The sequence below is a fragment of the Schistocerca nitens genome, chromosome 7 (genome assembly GCF_023898315.1).
Source record: "Schistocerca nitens isolate TAMUIC-IGC-003100 chromosome 7, iqSchNite1.1, whole genome shotgun sequence".
Classification (NCBI taxonomy): domain Eukaryota; kingdom Metazoa; phylum Arthropoda; class Insecta; order Orthoptera; family Acrididae; genus Schistocerca; species Schistocerca nitens.
In genome coordinates, this window is record NC_064620.1 from 573,123,949 (window position 1) to 573,144,550 (window position 20,602).

Consider the following 20,602-nt stretch of genomic DNA (forward strand, 5'->3'; position numbering starts at 1 on the left):
CTTTTTCTTTTTCTTTTAAGTTAGGGAAACCCCTATTGGAAGCAGAGGCTAATTGCCTGCCAAAATCAAAGTTACATCATCCAGAATGTTCTCAGAGAATGCTTATCTTCACAGAGTGGTTATAGAAAAGGTTAATATGATATTACTAAACTGCTGGAGCATCCAAGGAAATGTCTCAGAATTAGTATAGCTTATTGAATGTAATAGGCCAGATAGTATTAGGAACTGCAAGTTGGTTGAAACCAGAAGTGAATGAGAATGAAATCCTAAGGCCAGATTGGAATATTTATTGTAAGGTGGTTAGTTGCCAACAGTGGCAATGTATTTGTTATAGTAAAGAACTCGATAATATCTGGCAAGGTTATCATGGATCCTGGATGTGAATTAATCTATGTGAAGTTAAGGATCGAAGGTCAATGGTAATCACATGGATCTATAAACTGCACTTCAGAGATAACTTACAAAATATTGTTTATAATTTTCCTGATCATTGGGTTGTCATGGGGGTGACTTCATCTGGCCAGGTATAGTTTGGGAAAGACACGCTATGAAAACTGGTACCAGAGGCAGGGGTTCTTATGATGTTATTTTGAATGTCTTGTCCAAAAATTACTTTGAGCAGATAGTTGGAGAACCAGTTCATGAAGGTAACATCTTATACCTCCTAGCAACTAACAAACCTGAACTTAATGAATTGGATAAAATAGGGGAAGGTGTCAGTGATCGTAAGGCTGTGATAGCATCTATGACTACGCATTTCACAAGGAGTGTTAAGAAAGGTAGAAAGATATTTTTGCTTAAGAAGAGTGACAGGATACAATTTTCAGAGTATCTGAGTAGTCAGCATCAAATATTCAGTGGTGAGGACGATGTGGAAAAAATTCTAAAGCATTGTTCAATATGCTTTAGACAAGCATGTTCTGAGCAAGGGCTTAACAGATGGGAAAGAAACACTGTGCTTTAAAAGCTCTTAGAAAACTGGTCTGTATATAAAGAAAGCTTCATCTCAGATTTAAGGCAAAACCTAGCTGAGGAACAAAAGCTGAAAAAAGTGAAAATGAACATAAGTAGAGCAACGAAGGAAGTGTTCAGTGATTTTGAAAGTAACATTTTGCTAACGAATTTGAGTAGAAACCCTATGAGGTTTTGGTCTTACATAAAATTGGTAAGCAGTTTGATATCATCTCTTCATTCACTCAGAGACCAAACTAGCACCGAAGTTGAAGATAAGAGAGAAGGCAAAAATACTGAATTCGGGCTTCAAAATTTGTTTCACTGTGGAAGATTTTTGTGTTAGCAGAAGAGCCAACACCGTGTTATGAGTGGAGGCTGAAATGCACTCATTTTAGCTCACGCAGGCTGGCGTGAGGAGGGAAGAACTATACTGACGTGAGGTCTGGAACATGAGAAGGAATGAGAATTCAGAAAGCGGATGTAATTAGTTTGATACTTAACTTTAATCTATTAATGATGAACATCACTCTTGATGGTACATGATTCACAATATTATCTGTTCAGAATACATTCTTGAAGATAGTAATTATAGTAACTGAATATGGTGCCTTGCTAGGTTGTAGCAAATGACGTAGCTGAAGGCTCTGCTAAATTGTCGTCTCTACAAATGAGAGCGTATGTAGACAGTGAACCATCGCTAGCAAAGTCGGCTGTACAACTGGGGCTAGTGCTAGGGAGTCTCTGTAGACTAGACCTGTCGTGTGGCGGCGCTCGGTTTGCAATCACTGATACTGGCAACACGCGGGTCCAACGTAGACTAACGGACTGCAGCCAATTTAAAGGCTACCACCTAGCAAGTGTGGTGTCTGGCGGTGACACTGCAAAGATCATAAGACAGTCCCTTCTTTCAGTCATCATATGAACGTTGAAGTGGCGGATACTGAGATAGCAAATTGCAGAATAGAAAAGTGATTACAACTGTTTAGTAGTGGGAAGACATCAGGACCAGATTTGATACATATAAGATTCTACAAACATTGTGTGAAAGATCTTGCTCTCCTTCTAGCGGGAGTTTATCATAGATCACTTACACAATGAAGGGTATCTAGCAACTGGAAAAACGTGCAGGTCATTCCCATTTTCAAGAAGGGCCATAGGGCATATGCACACAATTATAGACGTATTACAACTGATGTCAGTCTGTTGTAGAATTATGGCACATTTTTTATGCTCACGAATTATAAGAAAGATCTCCTCTATGAAAATAAACATGGATTCTGTAAGCAGAGATCTTGTGAAACTCAGTTTGCTCTGTTGCTCCATGAGCTCTGTAGCCCTGTAGACAATGGCACTCAAGTTGATGCCACATTTCTTGACTGCAGGAAAGCATTTGACACTGACTCACACTGCTGTTTACTGAAAAAATATGAGCTTACCAAGTATTGGATCACTTTTGCAACTGGATTAAAGAACACCGTGCAGATAGAACTCAATACATCACTCTTCATGGAACAAAATTGACAGATATAAATGTAATTTCTGGAGTACACCAAGAAAATGTTGTTTACAATCTGTATAAATGACCTAGTAGAAAGTGTCAGTTGCTGTTTAACACTGTTCACAGATGGTATGGTTACCTATAACAGCAATGCAATGCCTGAAAACAGTACTGATTTGCAGAATGACCTGTAGAGGATTGCTGAATGATACTGGCACTGGCCGTTGACATTGAGCATAAAGAAATATAACACATTGCGCAAAAACAGGAAAAGAAAGCCACAACTGTACAAGCACATTACTGATGAGAAACTGTTTTGTCTGCTGTGATCTTGTTGAGCTTATATTCCACACTGGAGACCGTGGAACAATGAGAGATATATTGGGAGATCCCAAAAGAGATGGCTTGATCAATGAATCTGGTGGCTGGAACATGATGGTACAAGGTGACTCAAAAACTGAAGATAATGGAAACATGGAAGAGGCCTATGTCCAGCAGTGGATTGAGATAAGCGGAAGAAGAAGAAGAACTTACTAATACATCTCTCAAATATAAGTCCTTAAACAAATGGATTTTGCAATATGGGATTGACATTTGTGGCAGGGCACCCACAGTCTGCATGTATATCTACCTCTACATGATAGTCAACAAGCCACCTCATGGTGTATAATGGAGAGTACTTTTGGTAACACTAACTGATCCCTCCTACCCTGTTCCACTCATGAATGGTGCATGGTGAGAATGACTGCCCGTAAGCCTCTTTATTGACTCTAATTTTTTTGTTGTGGAGGAGATTACATGAGATGTATGAGGAAGAAGTAATATGTTGTCCAACTGTTCCCAGAAAGTGCTTTCTCAAAATTTCAATGATAATGATCTGCTGCACAACGTCTTTCTTGTAACATCTGGTAGTGGGGTTTGTTGAACATCTCAGTAACACTCTTGCACCAAGTAAATGATCCCATGATGAAACTTACTGCTCTTCATTGGATCTACTCTGTCTCTTCTATCATTCCTGTCTGGTAAGGATCCCATGTTAATGAATAATACTCAAGAATGAATAAAGAAGTGCCTTATAAGCCACTTTCTCTGTGGGTGAGTTATGTTTCCTTAAGATTCTACATATGAATCTGCCTGGAATATGCTTTTCCTACAACTTCTTTTTAGTGGTCATTCCAATAAGTGATAAAGAATTTTAATACTTTGACATGTCCTATATTACACGTACATTTACTGTACACATTGTAATCTTACAGGATCAAATAAAATTCAATTCAATTCAAGGTAGCTCTGTATAGTTACTTCTAGATGTTTAATGGTAGATCTGTTTCAAACAGTTTCTCATCAGTAATGTGCTTGTACAGTTGTGGCTTTCTTTTCCTGTTTTTGCACAATGTGTTATATTTCTTTATGCTCAATGTCAACGGCCAGTGCCTGTATCATTCAGCAATCCTCTACAGGTCATTCTGCAAATCAGTACTGTTTTCAGGCATTGCATTGCTGTTATAGGTAACCATACCATCTGTGAACAGTGTTAAACAGCAACTGACACTTTCTACTAGGTCATTTATACAGATTGTAAACAACATTTTCTTGGTGTACTCCAGAAATTACCTTTATATCTGTCAATTTTGTTCCATAAGGAATGATGTATTGAGTTCTATCTGCATGGTGTTCTTTAATCCAGTTGCAAAAGTGATCCAATACTTGGTAAGCTCATATTTTTTCAGTAAACAGCAGTGTGAGACAGTGTCAAATGCTTTCCTGGAGTCAAGAAATGTGGCATCAACTTGAGTGCCATTGTCTACAGGGCTACAGATCTTATGGAGCAACAGAGCAAACTGAGTTTCACAAGATCTCTGCTTATAGAATCCATGTTTATTTTCATAGAGGAGATCTTCTTTCTTACAATTATTGAGCATAAAAAATATTCCATAATTCTACAACAGACTGACGTCAGTGGTAATACATCTATTCCTGTGTGCATCTGCCCTATGGCCCTTCTTGAAAATGGGAATGACCTGCACTTTTTTCCTGTTGCTAGATACCCTTCATTGTGTAAGCAATCTATGATAAACTCCTGCTACAAGGAGAGCAAGATCTTTCACACAACGTTTGTAGAATCTTATATGTATCAAATCTGGTCCTGATGTCTTTCCATTACTAAACAGTTGTAATCACTTTTCTATTCTGCAATTTGCTATCTCAGTATCCGCCACTTCAACGTTCATATGATGATTGAAAGATGAAGTCACCCCCATGACAACACAATGATCAGGAAAATTATAAATGATATTTTGTAAGTTATCTCTGAAGTGCAGTTTATAGATCCATATGATTATCATTGATCTTTGATCCTTAACTTCACATAGATTAATTCACATCCAGGATCCATGATAACCTTGCCAGATATTATTGAGTTCTTTACTGCAACAAATACATTACCACCATTGGCAACTAACCACCTTACAATAAATATTCCAATCTGACCTTAGGATTTCATTTTCATTCACTTCTGGTTTCAACCAACTTGCTGCTCCCAATACTATCTGGCCTATTACCTTCAATAAGCCATACTAATTCTGAGAAATTTCCTTGGATGCTCCAGCAGTTTAGTAATATCATATTAAACTTTTCTATAACCACTCTGTGAAGATAAGCATTCTCTAAGAACATTGTGGATGATGTAACTTTGATTTTGGCAGGCAATTAGCCTCTGCTTCCAATAGGGGTTTCACTAACTTAAAAAAAATTTTTGAGATGGACCAAGTTTTCAGATAACATTTGCTGGAACAATGCTCTCTGCTTTCCTACGTCATTTGCTCTTAGAAAAGCATGCTTCCTTATCAGTTTTGATCACTCAAGTTTGAGGTCAAATGAGAAGGTCACTCAGACTAGCCTACAGTCACTTCCAATGTCAAACTATTGAGTACAGACACATTTTTGCACTTTTGTTTTGTTGGACTATTAGGGCTCTTCCATGTTCATATACATTGGATGGGCTTCTTAAAGAAGGTGTTACTGCAAGAGATTTTCAGCTCTAAAATATTCTAGCATTTGTTCACCTCTTTCATTTCTGCAGTCTAACCCAAAGTTACCAATATTCCCTGGGTCTCAATCTTCCTTTTGTCCTATTTTTGCACTGACATCTCCCATGATGATATCCTATTGTCACTTCTTGCAATCTTTTGCATTATTGATATCTTGAGTCGCAATCAGGCACAAGAAAAAGACTGCTTAACTTGTAAGCTTTCAGCCAAGAAGGAATTAAATCACACACACACACACAAACACAGTTTCTGGTTGCTGAGGCCAGACTGTGAGCAGCAGCGCATTATGGGAGAAACAGTCTGGCTGGTGGAGCTAAGGAGGAGGCTGGGGTGTGGAGGAGGAGGGTCACCTTACTGTCCTCCCCCTTCCTGCTCCAGGCCTCCTCCTTACCCCCACCAGCCAGACTGCTTCTCCCATAATGCACTGCTGCTCACAGTCTGGCCTCCGCAGGCAGAAACTGTGGTCATGCGTTTGTGACCTGTGTTTGCATGAATGTGTGTGCATATGTTGTCTAATTCTGAGGAAGGCCTTTCCGGCTGAAACCTTACTTGTCTGACGTCTTTTTGTTGTGCCTACCCGCGACTCAGCATCTCCGCTATATGATGAGTAGAAATCCATCCTTTTCATACTGTTTTCATTATTCCACCTTGTATTTTCCATTGTTTGGCATTGGTTATAATTTAACAAGAACTTCATTACTACAGTTTTGTCCTTATTCAGTGTACATTTATTCATTGTTAACTGTTCTATGATTAGTTCAGAGTTCTATTTATTGCTTTGTGAGGCTAGCCATTCAGTACATCCCCTTCTAATAAATCACATATTATCAGAACAGTTCTCTAGGTTTGTGTTTTGTGGTTGTGTTATGACATTAATAAGTTGTTGTTGTTGTTGTTGTCTTCAGTCCTGAGACTGGTTTGATGCAGCTCTCCATGCTACTCTATCCTGTGCAAGCTTCTTCATCTCCCAGTACCTCCTGCAACCTACATCCTTCTGAATCTGCTTAGTGTATTCATCTCTTGGTCTCCCTCTACGATTTTTACCCTCCACGCTGCCCTCCAATACTAAATTTGTGATCCCCTGATGCCTCAGAACATGTCCTACCAACCGGTCCCGTCTTCTGGTCAACTTGTGCCACAAACTTCTCTTCTCCCCAATCCTATTCAGTACTTCCTCATTAGTTATGTGATCTACCCATCTAATCTTCAGCATTCTTCTGTAGCACCACATTTCGAAAGCTTCTATTCTCTTCTTGTCCAAACTATTTATCGTCCATGTTTCACTTCCATACATGGCTACACTCCATACAAATACTTTCAGAAATGACTTCCTGACACTTAAATCTATACTCGATGTTAACAAATTTCTCTTCTTCAGAAACGCTTTCCTTGCCATTGCCAGTCTACATTTTATATCCTCTCTACTTCGACCATCATCAGTTATTTTGCTCCCCAAATAGCAAAACTCCCTTACTACTTTAAGTGTCTCATTTCCTAATCTAATTCCCTCAGCATCACCCGACTTAATTCGACTACATTCCATTATCCTCGTTTTGCTTTTGTTGATGTTCATCTTATATCCTCCTTTCAAGACACTGTCCATTCCATTCAACTGCTCTTCCAAGTCCTTTGCTGTCTCTGACAGAATTACAATGTCATCCGTGAACCTCAAAGTTTCTATTTCTTCTCCATGAATTTTAATACCTACTCCGAATTTTTCTTTTGTTTCCTTTACTGCTTGCTCAATATACAGATTGAATAACATCGGGGAGAGGCTACAACCCTGTCTCACTCCCTTCCCAACCACTGCTTCCCTTTCATGTCCCTCGACTCTTATAACTGCCATCTGGTTTATGTACAAATTGTAAATAGCCTTTCGCTATTAATAAGTAGAAGAAATAAAAATTGTCCTAGAGTACTCCCCTGGGGGACTCCACAGTGGACATCTTTGTATGCCGAGAGTGCTGTTAGGATTTTACTTTCATTCATACAACACAGTTTAGTAAAGTCTTCTATACAGGAGATACAGAGATATGTACTTAAGAAGCTTTATGTGACTTCTCTGATACCAAAAGTTCCTAATTTGGATAATAGTATTGCATGATTCACAGAATGAAAGGCCTTAAGCAAATCTAAACAAACCCCAATCACTTCGTTTCTTTTATCCAGTCTGTTTAGCAGTTCATGGAAAAAGTTTGCTACTACTGTTATTGTGGGTTGCCTTTTTTGAGACCTGCACTGCAAATTGTTTAATAGTTTATATTTATAGAAGAAAGAATCCATTTGGTCTGGAATTACTCTTCCAAACAGTTTGCTTATGGCTGAAGTCAATGAAATTGACCTGTAATTATTTAACTCTGTGGTTGCTCCCTTTTTATATACTGGTTGTATCTCAGTAAGGTGAGCTGAACTGTTTATTAGATGTTTTATTGGTTTTATTAATTTCTTTTTGCATTCCTCAAGTAATGTACATGATACCATGTCATACCAGCCACTAGATGCTTTTATTGTGAGTTTTTGGGTTAATTTTCATTACCTCATACTCTGTTACACTCCTTAGGAAAAATGAATATTCATTTTCACTGAGTTTATTTGTAGTATTGGTTCAATTTCTTCTTTGCATGCCTTATGAAAATGTTTTATGAAGGCCTCATATACTGTCTTTGGCTCACTCACCAACATCCCATTTTCTTCTAGTGCTATATTACTACAGCTTGGACTATCGTTATTTTTACATTGTTTGTTTACTATCCTTCAAGCTGTTTTACTAACATTACTGGATTCACTTATCTGTTCAGCATAATATTGTGCTTTTAGAGTCAACAGGGATTCCCTGTATGTTTTTCAGTGTTTTTGTACTTCATTAGTAATCAGTGTACAAAGGAGATAAAAATGGTGCAACCCATCCTACGATTTTGGACAGGTATATCAGATCCACATCAGATAGGTTAAACAAGTGATATTGAATGTTTACAGCAAAGGGCTCTTTTGTTTGACTTACAAGAGGATGTTACGGAAATGCTGAGACATCTGAACTGACACTTGAAGTCAGATGCAGTAGCTCATTTGTTCTCATCTAACAATGTGTATTATATTCAAAAGTTGTCACTGTAGGTAAATGTTATAGGCCTATCACAATTTCCCATCCATGGGTCTTCCTTAAATGGAAGTACTTTAAATTGGTTGAATATTTAAGAAATGCTGCACAAGATCAGGCTGTGCTACAATGGGCCCATATGAAATTCTACATCCAGCATTGCCTGTCCAGAATCACCTTGTTACATGTGTCAGTGTCTAGGGACAACATTTAGAGCACTTAATGGACAAGTACAGTAATAAAAATATGGACTGAACCAGAGCTACATGCCTGGTGCATTATCGCAGACAATAGAGGGATCACTTCCTTTACTCTGATGATAATGAGACAGTAATTTGCAGCACTATTACATTGTTACTGTCTAATAATGTTCCACTCATGTTGGGTCAAAATTATGTTTGAAAGCTCTTGCCAATAAAAAATACTATGTAGTGTCAAAAAAATTGATGTGATAAAATAATTATTCAAATAATTAAGGGAGAAGAAAATTTAACAGTCATGGGGGACTGGAATTCGATAATAGCAGATGGAAGAGAAGGAATAGTGGTAGGTGAATATGGACTGGGGGTAAGGAATGAAACAGGAAGCTGCCTGGTAGAATTTTGCACAGAGCATAACTTAATCATCGCTAACTCTTGGTTTAAGAATCATGAAAGGAGGTTGTATACATGGAAATGATATGGAGACACAGGAAGGTTTCAGATTGATTATATAACAGTAAGACAAAGATTTAGGAACCAGGTTTTAAAGTGTAAGACATTTCCAGGGGCAGATGTGGACTCAGATCACAATTTATTGGTTATGTACTGTAGGTTAAAACTGAAGAAACTGTGGAAAGGTAGGAATTTAAGGAGATGGGACCTGGATAAACTGAAAGAACTAGAGGCTGTAGAGAGGATCAGAGGGAGCATTAAGTAACAGTTGACAAGAACAGGGGAAAGTAATACAGTGAAGGAAGAACGAATAGCTTTGAGAGATGAAATAGTGAAGGCAGCAGAGGATCAAGTAGTTAAAAAGGAGAGGGCTAGTAGAAATCCTTGGGTAACACAAGAGATAGTGAATTTAATTGATGAAAAGAGGAAATATAAAAATTCAGTAAATGAAGCCAGGTGAAAAGAAATACAAACGTCTCAAAAATGAGATCGACAGGAAGTGCAAAATGGCCAAGTGGCAATGGTTAGAGGACAAATGTAAGGATGTGGAAGCATATATCACTAGGGATAAGATAAGATGCCACCCACACAAAAATTAAAGAGACCTTTGGAGAAAAGAGAACTAGCTGTATGAATATCAAGAGTCAGATGGTAAACCAACACTAAGCAAACAAGGGAAAGCCAAAAGGTGGAAGGAGTATATGGAGGGTCTATACAAGGGTGATGTTCCTGAGGAAAATATTTTGGAAAATGAAGAGAACATAGATGAAGATGATGAGGGAAATATAATACTGTGTGAAGCATTTGACAGAGCACTGAAAGACCTAATTAGAAACAAGGCTCCAGGAGTAGACAACATTCCATTAGAACTACTGATGGCCTCAGGAGAGACAGCCATGATAAACTCTTCCATCTGAAGAAATACTCTCAGACTTCAAGAAGAATATAATAATTCCAATTCCAAAGAAAGCAGGTGCGGGCAGGTGTGAAAATTACCAGACTATCACTTTGATAAGTCATGGTTGCAAAATTCTAACATGAATTCTTTACAGATGAATGGAAAAACTGGTAGAAGCTGACCTCGGGGAAGATCAGTTTGGATTCTGTAAAAATGTGGGAATACGTGAAGCAATACTGACTCCACAGCTTATCTTAGAAGTTAGATAAGAAAAAGCAAACCTATGTTTATAGTATTTGTAGACTCAGAAAAAGCCTTTGGCATTGTTGACTGGAATATTCCCTTCTAAATTCTGAAAGTGGCAGGGGTAAAATACAGGGAGCGAAAGGCTATATACAATTTGTGCAGAGACCAAATGGCAGTTACAAGAGTCGAGGGGCAAAAAAGGGAAGCAATGGTTGAGAAGGGAGTGAGACAAGGTTGTAGGCTATCCCAGATGTTACTCAATCTGTACATTGAACAAGCAGCAAAGGAAACCAAAGAAAAATTTGGTGTAGGAATTAAAATCCAGGGAGAAGAAATAACAACCTTGAGGTTTGCCGATGACATTGTAGTTCTGTCAGAGACAGCAAAGGACTTGGAAGAAACAGTTGAATGGAATGGACAGTGTCTTGAAAGGAGGATATAAGATGAACATCAACAAAAGCAAAATGAGAATAATGGAATGTAATCAAAATAAATCAGGAGACGCTGAGGGAATTATATTAGGAAACCAGACACTTAAAGCAGTAGATGAGTTTTGCTGTTTTGGAAGCAAAATAACTGATGATGGTTGAGGTGGGGAGGATATAAAATGTCAATGGCAAGAAAAGCGTTTTGGAAGAAGAGAAATTTGTTAACATGGAGTGTAGATTTAAGTGTTAGAAAGTCCTTTCTGAAAATATTTGTATGGAGTGTTGCCATGTATGGATGTGAAACATGGACGATTAGCAGTTCAAACAACAGAATAGAAGCTTTTGAAATGTTGTGCTACAGAAGAAAGCTGAACATTAAGTGGGTGTGGGTAGATTATGTAACTAATGAGGAGGTACTGTATAGAATTGGGGAGAAGAGGAATTTGTGGCACAATTTGACTAGAAGAAGGGATCGGTTGGTAGAACATGTTCTGAGGCATCAAGGGTTCACCAATTTAGTACTGGAGGGGAGTCTGGAGGGTAAAAATCATAGAGAGAGACCAAGAGATGAATGCATGTGGCAGATTCAGAAGGATGTAGTTTGCAGTAGCTACTTGGAGATGAAGAGGCTTGCACAGGATAGAGTAGCATGGAGAGCTGCATCAGACCAGTCTTTGGACTGAAGACCACAACACCACATGTATACACACAGACATTACTTGTATTTTTCCCATCAGTAGAATGCAGGATGAAAGGAACAGAAAATATAGACAGCGGACAAGCTGATTTACAGTGAACAGGTCACCTCCTAATCATATAAAAACTGACATACAAAATAGGAGAAAGACAACCACTAACCTATGGCAGACTGATATATGGCACATAGAAACACATAACAGAAACATATTCAGGACCTTTCAAGCTCCAGCTCCTTTTCTAGTAAAAAGGCTGGCCTCAACTGCCAGAGACTGTGGTCATGTGTGTGTGTGTGTGTGTGTGTGTGTGTGTGTGTGTGTGCGCGCGTGTGTGTGTGTGTGTGTGTGTGTGTGTGTGTGTGTGTGTCGTCTATTTTTGACAAATTCCTTGTCGGCCAAAAGCTTATTCTTCTGTGACAGTCTTTTTGTTGTTGTCTGTCTGCGACACAGCATCTCCACTATATGGTGAGTAGCAACTAACCTTTTCACAATATTGTTAGAAAGTATACAACAGCACACAGAAACCAAAATTCACAATGCTGTGGCCACAGCAGTGCACTTTTGAGTGTCTGTGTGAATATGTGTGTGTGGATCTGTTTACTTTCCCCTATAAAAAGAGCCAATGCTCAAAATCTAGTGAACTGTTTTCTGTTGCATGTTTCCGTGGGCCATACATCAGTCTGCTATGTGGGAGTGGTTGCCTTTCCCTTATTTTATGTATTTTCATATCCATGAATTTCCGTTACTGATATACAAAACTGACATTAGGTACTTCATGATTTTTAACTGGATTAGAAGACTACATTAAAGTAAAAATTTCCAGGGAAAAGATTCTGGAAACTCACTAGCTGTTTTAAAGCAATTGGAACTTCTTTAGCAGTGTCAAAGAGTATGACATCAAGTGCATAACTGGAAATGGCCCTCATTCTTCTGTGAAGACTGTGTTACTTCTCATGTGGTATGACATTTTCCGCATGAAATATCTTACAGAAATAATCATCAAATCACTTGCTGCAAAATTTAGTGATCTGTTAGTGACAATATAGAGCATAGAAATTAATGTTTACTTAATTTTGCAAAAACAGAGGTGAACAAATAACCTTAAATTACGGAGTCACTTCACTCCCTCCAGTCTTTTCATTAACTATTGAAAAAGTAGTCTGAACTGCTTAGCAGAGAGTGGTCTTCTATTTCTTTTTTAAGAGCTATTATACTGATGCTCAGCACTGAGCAAGTCTCCATATTTGATACTCATTCATGAACTAAATGCGAGTTATTTTACTTGACTATAAACTTAGGCGACTTGGCCTTCTACCTTACTCCTTTTTTTAATCTCACTTTCCCTGCAGATACAACTTCAGTATCTACATCTACATATATACTCTGCTAGCCACCAAGCGATGTGTAGCGGAGGGCACAATTCGCGCCAAAGTCATATTTCCCCCCCTCTGTTCCACTCGCAGATCGCGCTAGGGAAAAATGACTGTCTGAATGCTTCAGTATGAGCTCTTATTTCCCTTATCTTTGAATGGTGATCATTGCGTGATCTGAAAGTTGGTGGTAATAATATATGCTCTACATCCTCGGTGAAGATCGGATTTCGGAATTTAGTGAGCAGCCCATTCTGTTTAGCGCGTCGTCTATCTGCAAGTGTGTCCCACTTCAAATTTTCTATGAGATTTGTAACGCTCTTGTGATGGCTAAATGTACTAGTCACAATTCTTGCCGCTCTTCTTTGGACCTTCTCAAGCTCTTGAATCAGACCCAACTGGTAAGTGTCCCATACAGATGAACAATACTCCAAGACTGGATGAACTAATGTATTGTAAGCTATTTCCTTTCTTGAAGGACTGCATCGCTTCAGAATTCTACCAATAAATCGCAATCTAGAGTTTGCCTTACCCGTTTACATGTGTAATCTGATTATTCAATTTGAGATCGTTTTGAATAGTCACACCCAGATACTTGACTGATGTTACTGCTTCCAAAGACTGATAATTTATTTTGTACTCATACATTAATGGGGATTTTTGCCTTGTTATACGCAGTAGGTTACACTTACTAATATTGAGAGATAACTGTCAGCCATTACACCACACATATATTTTCTGCAAATCCTCATTTATTTATTCACAACTTTCGTGTGATACTACTTTCCTGTAGACTACAGCATCATCGGCAAACAGTCGAAGGTCGGTGTCAATACCATCAACCAGATTGTTTATGTAAATCATAAAAAGCAGAGGACCTATTACACTGCCCTGGGGCACACCTGAAGTTACTCTTGTTTCTAGTAATATGTATTGTACAGGAACCATTCATACTGGTCTTGACAGTTTGTCAGTGCATAGTTAAAATTTATAGTGCTTGCTAGACCACAGTTTTAACACTTTTTATGCACAGTCAGCTCATTTTCTTTTTTATGTAGTATACTTGCTATAAATATTTAATTTTTATTATATTTTTACCTTTGTTGTACAGTACCCAGTTGACAAAAGAAGTTGCAGCACTTGCAGCTGGTGCTAGGGTCAGCAGAACAGTCATGGTGAGAAGGTTGTGCCTACAAACAACCACAGAGTTTGGTAACAGCAGCTTCAGCGCGGGATAGCAGCAGGATGGCAGTTCAGCCAAGAACAGATTCAAAGTCAGTGATAAAGATGGCTCACCAGCATCAGCACTAGCCCCCAGCCAAGGAGAAGTTTGCACCAGCATCCAGTAGCTCCAACTACATAACAGCCTACAAAAAGAAAGGAATGGTTATTTTCCCATATCTCATTTTTTACTTGCTTAAGGAAAATATTTCTCATTTTAAATGAAACATATTCTTCACAATTAATTTATGACAGAACAAAGATTTGCAGAACAGAAATGAATGAATATTTTCACCAAAACCACAGTTACAACATGTCTTAATATCAGATAAATTAGTAGTCTGCAAACAAAAGAAGACATACATTTCAGTCTAAATAGCAACAGTTGATTTATAAAAAAACACTTTCTTCCTTCTATGGAGGGTTATCTAAGTCTAAAATCATTTAAGTATTTAAGTGGGTCATTGTTTCTTCCTCTTCACCTACCTACCTACCTATCTACACACACACACACTCACACACACACACACACACACACACACACACACACACACTATAAAATCATCTACACATTTACAAAAATAGTGCCTTAACAGACACACTTTTGTAAGTGTATGTGCCTTTGACTCAAACATGTATGTATAGTTTTCTACATTTCTTCACACTGAATTTCGTACATTGCCTGAAACCAAAAATAAATAAATTAATGATAACATTTTTAATGTACTAAGTAGCAAGTTATTTAAAACATTTTTTTAAAAAATTAAGTATTGATTTTGTAACACCACTGTTGCTAGAGTTCTGAATTTTATATCACACAAGCAAAAAATATCCATGTAATTTTCTGCACATGTCGTTCCACAATCTGTATTCTGAGTTATCTCCATACAGGTGGTGGTAAGATCATGTATTTGGGTTTAGTGTTTGTGAATTGCAGCATTATGAAATTCAGGAGGAAATGTATGTTGTTAATGTTACAGAGCATGACATTTGTGAATTATCATAACCTGTGGCTACTTGTGTTCAAAAGACAGTTGTACGTACCATGATTCACAGGGTATATACAGCCATTATCAAATATTGTACTCTTTTATAATGTAAATTGAGAAGTCCTACAAAAAAATCTGGATTGGTGATACAGCTTTCATCATTAATGAGGGGGTTAATGCTTGCTGTGTCCATGGAATTCAAAAATCTGCATTTGTCTCATGGGACATGCCAAATGGCAAGCATCTTACGGAGCTTAGTCTTTGTTGTCTAGATACAGGTTTGGTGAACCTGGGAATCCTGAACTGCCAACATTCCACTGAAAACATAAGCTCTGGACAGGGGCAAGTAGGTGAATTCCCCAGATGCTTGTCAGATGTCCATGAGACCTACTACATCAAATAAAAACAATCCTAACTGGTAGAATGAGGGGAGGGGAGGAGGTTGAGTGGTTTTAACACCCAACTCATTCATAGAAGTTGATAGTTCAGCTGTCTTGGACACATATCAGTACAATCTAAGATGCAAGTAGATAATGCTAAGAGGACAAAAGTCAGCTGCCAGAAGACTTTTTAAGTATAAAGAGACAGGAAGATACATAGCGGAAGTTGTCACCTTCTTGTATTCAGAAGGCTTGTTTTGGTATAGCAGAACCTTGAAGTCAGTGAAACGCATCTGAAGCGGCACACTGAATGTGGAAATTGCTGCTATACATCAAGCAACACTGGTGAAGAAAGTGAAATGACTTGCTGAGTACACAATAATGACACAGCAAATTTTAGGAAAAGTATTGTGACCTGGAATGACGTAATGGACCTAGATGCCATTGAATTATAGGAGGAACTGGAGGTTGATGGAGTGATTGATATATGTAGCATCATGAAAAAAAGATGATGGGTACCTGAGAAAAAGACAACTGTATTGACATTAGTACACTCCTGTTCTTCCTGAGTATATAACACGAGGTTTTACCCATTTAAAAGTCCAGTGTTGCATACCAAACCCTTGTGTTTTATATGCTAGCACTTTGGACACACTATTCAAGTATCTAAGGATCAGGTAAGGTGCAGGAATTGTGGCAAAGCTGCTCATGAATTTGATACCAAATGTAAATATCTGCCTTCATGAAAATTTTGGTGGGAGTCATACCATCTTGAGTCAAGATGCTACTGTTAGTTGCGGGAGAAGAAAATTCAGAAAATTGAAATACAGCCTCTGACAATAAAGGCTGGTGAATCATCCTGTAACATTAACGTAGATGAACTATGAACTACAGTTACCTTACTGTCCTTTGAAATAGTCACATCCCATAACTATGCACCACTGGGCTCTGTGATACATGTCCTGGAAATTTTGCATGAAGTCTTCCTTTGGGGTGGTGCTCAAAAGCCACATCACATTTTGTTGGATGTCAGGAATATCATCAACTCTCTTTCCTTTCAAAGTGAGTTTGAGTTGAGGGAATAGGAAGAAGTCTGGAGGATTGAGATCTGGCGAGTATGGTGGATGTTCAAGTTGCACCAACCCCTTTTTTGCCAGGAATTGTTTGACGATACTGGCTGTATGGGCGAGTGTTGTTGTGAACAAAAAACCAGGAACCTTATTGTGCATACTGGGGTCGTACCCTGCGTAGACGTTGCATGAAATGGGTCAAAATTTCAATGCACCGTGCAGCGTTCAACATCATTTCTCCAGGCAGAAATTCCTTGTGGATAATGCCTTGACTATCGAAAAAGGTGATGAGCATCATTTTGATGCATTATTTTTTGGCTCTGACCTTTTTCCAATGAGGTTATGTCAGAGAACGCCATTCCATGCTTTGCCATTTCGTTTCAGGGTTGTACCGGAGACACTAGGTCTCATCCTCAGTGACAATATGGTTCAAGAAATTGGGTGTCGCATGCACCGCTTTGACAAAGTCCTGTGAAGCCTCTAAATGTGCATGCTTCTGATCATCAGTCAAGTGATGTGGCACAAGACAACAACATGTTTTCCTCTTCCCTAACTCCTGGATAAGGATTTGTCGCATGGATTCACGGTTCATTTGCAGTTCATCTGCTATCATGTGCACAATTAATCACCAGTCGTTCGTGAGTAATGTCCTCACTTTCTCAATGTTTTTGTCACTGACGGCAGTTGCCAGTTGTCTGCTATGGGGATTGTCAGAAACACTTTCCTGGCATCCTCAAAAATGGGCAAACCACTCATACACACACTTCATGGACAGTGCTAGTAGCAGCACTGCATGTGTTTCTTTCAGTGTCTTGCCAAGCTTAAAACAAAACTTTAAATTGATCCTTTGCTCGACAATTGTCCTTTCCTCAATTCAAAACCAATGCACTAAACAAGCACTTCATCCAACAGGTCTAACACAGAACACACACAATGCTCAACTGACCTAGGGGCAGGTTGTCAACACTGGCCGCTATGCAGATGCAGTGTTGTGTGTCGCCAGCATTTCCCAATTGACCATTCGGACTTCATTTAGCAAACTTTATTGTCAGAAGTTGTAATAAATAGGTACTATACGGCTAAGCAAAATGCATGTATAAGGCACCTAACCTTACAACTATATTTGTGGCAACTGTGAAAAAGCTGGTACAGAATGTTAGCATATCAACACAAATCAAGATTAGTAAGAAGAAAGAAAACATGTAGCTGCAAAAGCACTTATGAGGTGCAATGACCACAAAGCAACCATACCTCCTCCAAGCAGCTAACAAAAATCACTCTTACAATTACTGCATAGCAAACCACAACCACACAAAGAATGGACAAAGACAAAGCTACTAGCATCTGTATGACAGTTAAATCTCCATTGCCATCACCAAAAGTTATGCTGGGTACAAAAAGACAGATATTTATATATGAGATGAAGTCCAAATGTGTTGGAACACTGAACTCTAGTTTTATTTCATGGGTCTGATGACATTTCAGCAGATGCTATGGACTACAAAGTCTGTCTAGCAGCATCACTGAGCTCTTCACTGAATCTACAATCACCAGTGCTCGAGAAAAGGAAATAGGAGTAATCTGCTAAATTACAGACCCATATCACTAACATCAATCTGCAGTAGGACTTTGGACAATTTACTTTATTTGAACATTATGAGGTCTTTTGAAGAAAATAATTTATTGACAAACAGTCAACATGGATTCAGAAAGTATTGTTCTTGCCAAACAACACTAGCTCTTTATTCTCACAAGTAATGAGAGCTATTGGCAGGGCATGTAAAATTTATCCCTTATTTTTAGATTTCCAGAAAGCTTTCGTCATTGTACCTCACAGGCGCCTTCTAATCAAATTGCATGCCTATGGACTGTCATCTCAGTTGTGCGACTGGATTTATGATTTCCTGTCAGAAGGGTCACAGTTTGTAGTAACTGATGGAAAGTCATCAAGTAAAACAGGGGTAATATCTGGAATTCCCAAGAAAGTGTTATGGGCCCTCTGCTGTTCCTGAGCTACATAAATGATGTAGGAGACAATCTGAGTAGCATTCTTAGCTCGTTTGCAGATGATGCTGTCATTTACCGTCTTATAAAGTCCTCAGATGATCAAAACCAATTGCAAAATGATTTAAACAAGATATCTGTATGCTGCAAAAAGTGACAGTTGACTACATAATGAAAAGTGTGAAGTCATCAACATTAGTACCAAACAGAATCTACTATATTTCAGTTACATGATACATCACACAAACCTAAAGGCTTTAAATTCAACTAAATACTTACGGATTACAATTATGAATAACTTAAGCTGGAATAATCACACAGATAATGTAATGGGTAAACCAAACCAAAGATTATGATTTATGGGCAGAACACTGAGAAATTGCAACAGGTATAATGAGACTGCTTACTTTATGCTTGTACGTCCTCTCATGCAAGGGCAGCTTGTTTTATACTACCACAAAATAGGAGAGAGAGCATCATGGATATGATTAATGAATTAGGGTGGCAAACATTAAAACAAAGGTGCTTTGCATTGTGACAGGACCTTCTTATGAAATTTCAATCACCAACTTTCTCCTGAGAATGTGAAAATATTTTGTTGGTGCCCACCTACATTGAAGGGAATGATCGTCATAATAGAATAAGATAAATCTTTTCACACAGGAAGATTTAAGTGTTTGTTTTTCCTGCGTGCTGTTTGAGAGTGGAACGATAGAGAAATAGCTTGAAGTTGGCTCGATGGACCCTCTATGAGACATTTATTAGTGAATTGCAGAGTAATCATGTAGATGTAGACGTAGGTCCCCAAAGTCAGCAAAAATGTATGGGGAAAGACAAAAACAAACATCTCTTTGAAAAGGATACCTCTACTGCCAGCCAGATTCCAGTTTCTGCCACTAGCATGCAGCCATGGAGAGGGTCAGTTATATGTCAGGTCTAATAATTCTGTCGTAAAACTGCTTCTTCTCCATGTTTCTCAGAAGGTGGAGGGAGGCAGTTTTCACACCTGTCCTAAACAAACGAAATGACTGCACATGCCCCAGTGGTTACAGAAGTACTGCCTTAACAAACTGTCTAGCATGTGGCAATAATCGGCATTGGTGTAGTCCCTATGTTCTTGGCACCAACACAAATGTTGCCATCAATGTGCAGGTGTCAGTGGTACACAATGTACTGGTCAATGGGCAAATAGACCATCCCCATGCAGTTAGCTTGTCATTGTGAAGCATGAGATTGGCTGCCTTGCAGTCCTGTTGAATGTGGTTGCAATTGCATCTGTTGTTTGATGTGAGTCCCTTCTTGCCTGTTGCACAAATGTGGCAGTCATCTGGTGCTGTAGTTGACTTCAGTTGACTGGCTTCTCTACTTCAGGCAGCAGTGCTCGTGGTTCAGAACACTCCCCATGTACAGTCTTAGACATAAAAACTGACTGCCGGCCAGCTTCTACAGAGTCCAAGTCATTTACTTAAGGTTCCCAATAAAACCAACCACCCCTGACAGCGCTAAGTCCAGCCATCTGCACAATCTGGCAACACCGTAAGATGCGAAAGTGTCAGGAGGAAGTGTTGTCTGCTACAGCAATGTTGTTGTGTTGTGTGAGCCTGTGGTCTAGTGGTAATCGTCACGCATTCTAAACTTATAGTCGCGTTCATGTCTAACCGTATCTCCTTTCTTTCTTTTTTTTGTTGTTGTTTTTACCACATTTCGGCCCTTGTCTAAAGTTATGAGTCTGATTGAACATTGAAGATAATTTGCTTACTTTCTACCCACTAGTAATAACAAATACTTCCAGAAACAATTCTGCAGAACAGCTCGTGGCTGTGTCATGACCAGAGCAGCTTACACTCGAGCATTTCCTCACACTGCAGTGGCTACCAATCACCAACCAGATGCCACCCACTGCATGAAATCGGGTGCCGACCAGGTAAAAGTGGCGTGACACTGTCAGTGTTTCTATCAACTGTCATTTTCGAATTTGAAATTCCAGTTATCATCTTGCAGTTGAGCATTGTATTTTGCATACTTGATAATCATGAACTATGGTTAAGC

General features: G+C 38.7%; 1 protein-coding gene across 1 annotated transcript in view; it reads right to left on the reverse strand.

Moving 5' to 3' along the window:
- LOC126195138 (solute carrier family 22 member 1-like) overlaps nt 1-20,602 on the reverse strand; it is a 286,230-nt gene that overhangs the window by 24,573 nt on the left and 241,055 nt on the right. Inside the window, exon 8 of the mRNA XM_049933636.1 lies at nt 13,988-14,256. Coding sequence (XP_049789593.1) covers nt 13,988-14,256 — 269 coding nt within the window. The remainder of the gene's footprint in view (nt 1-13,987; nt 14,257-20,602) is intronic.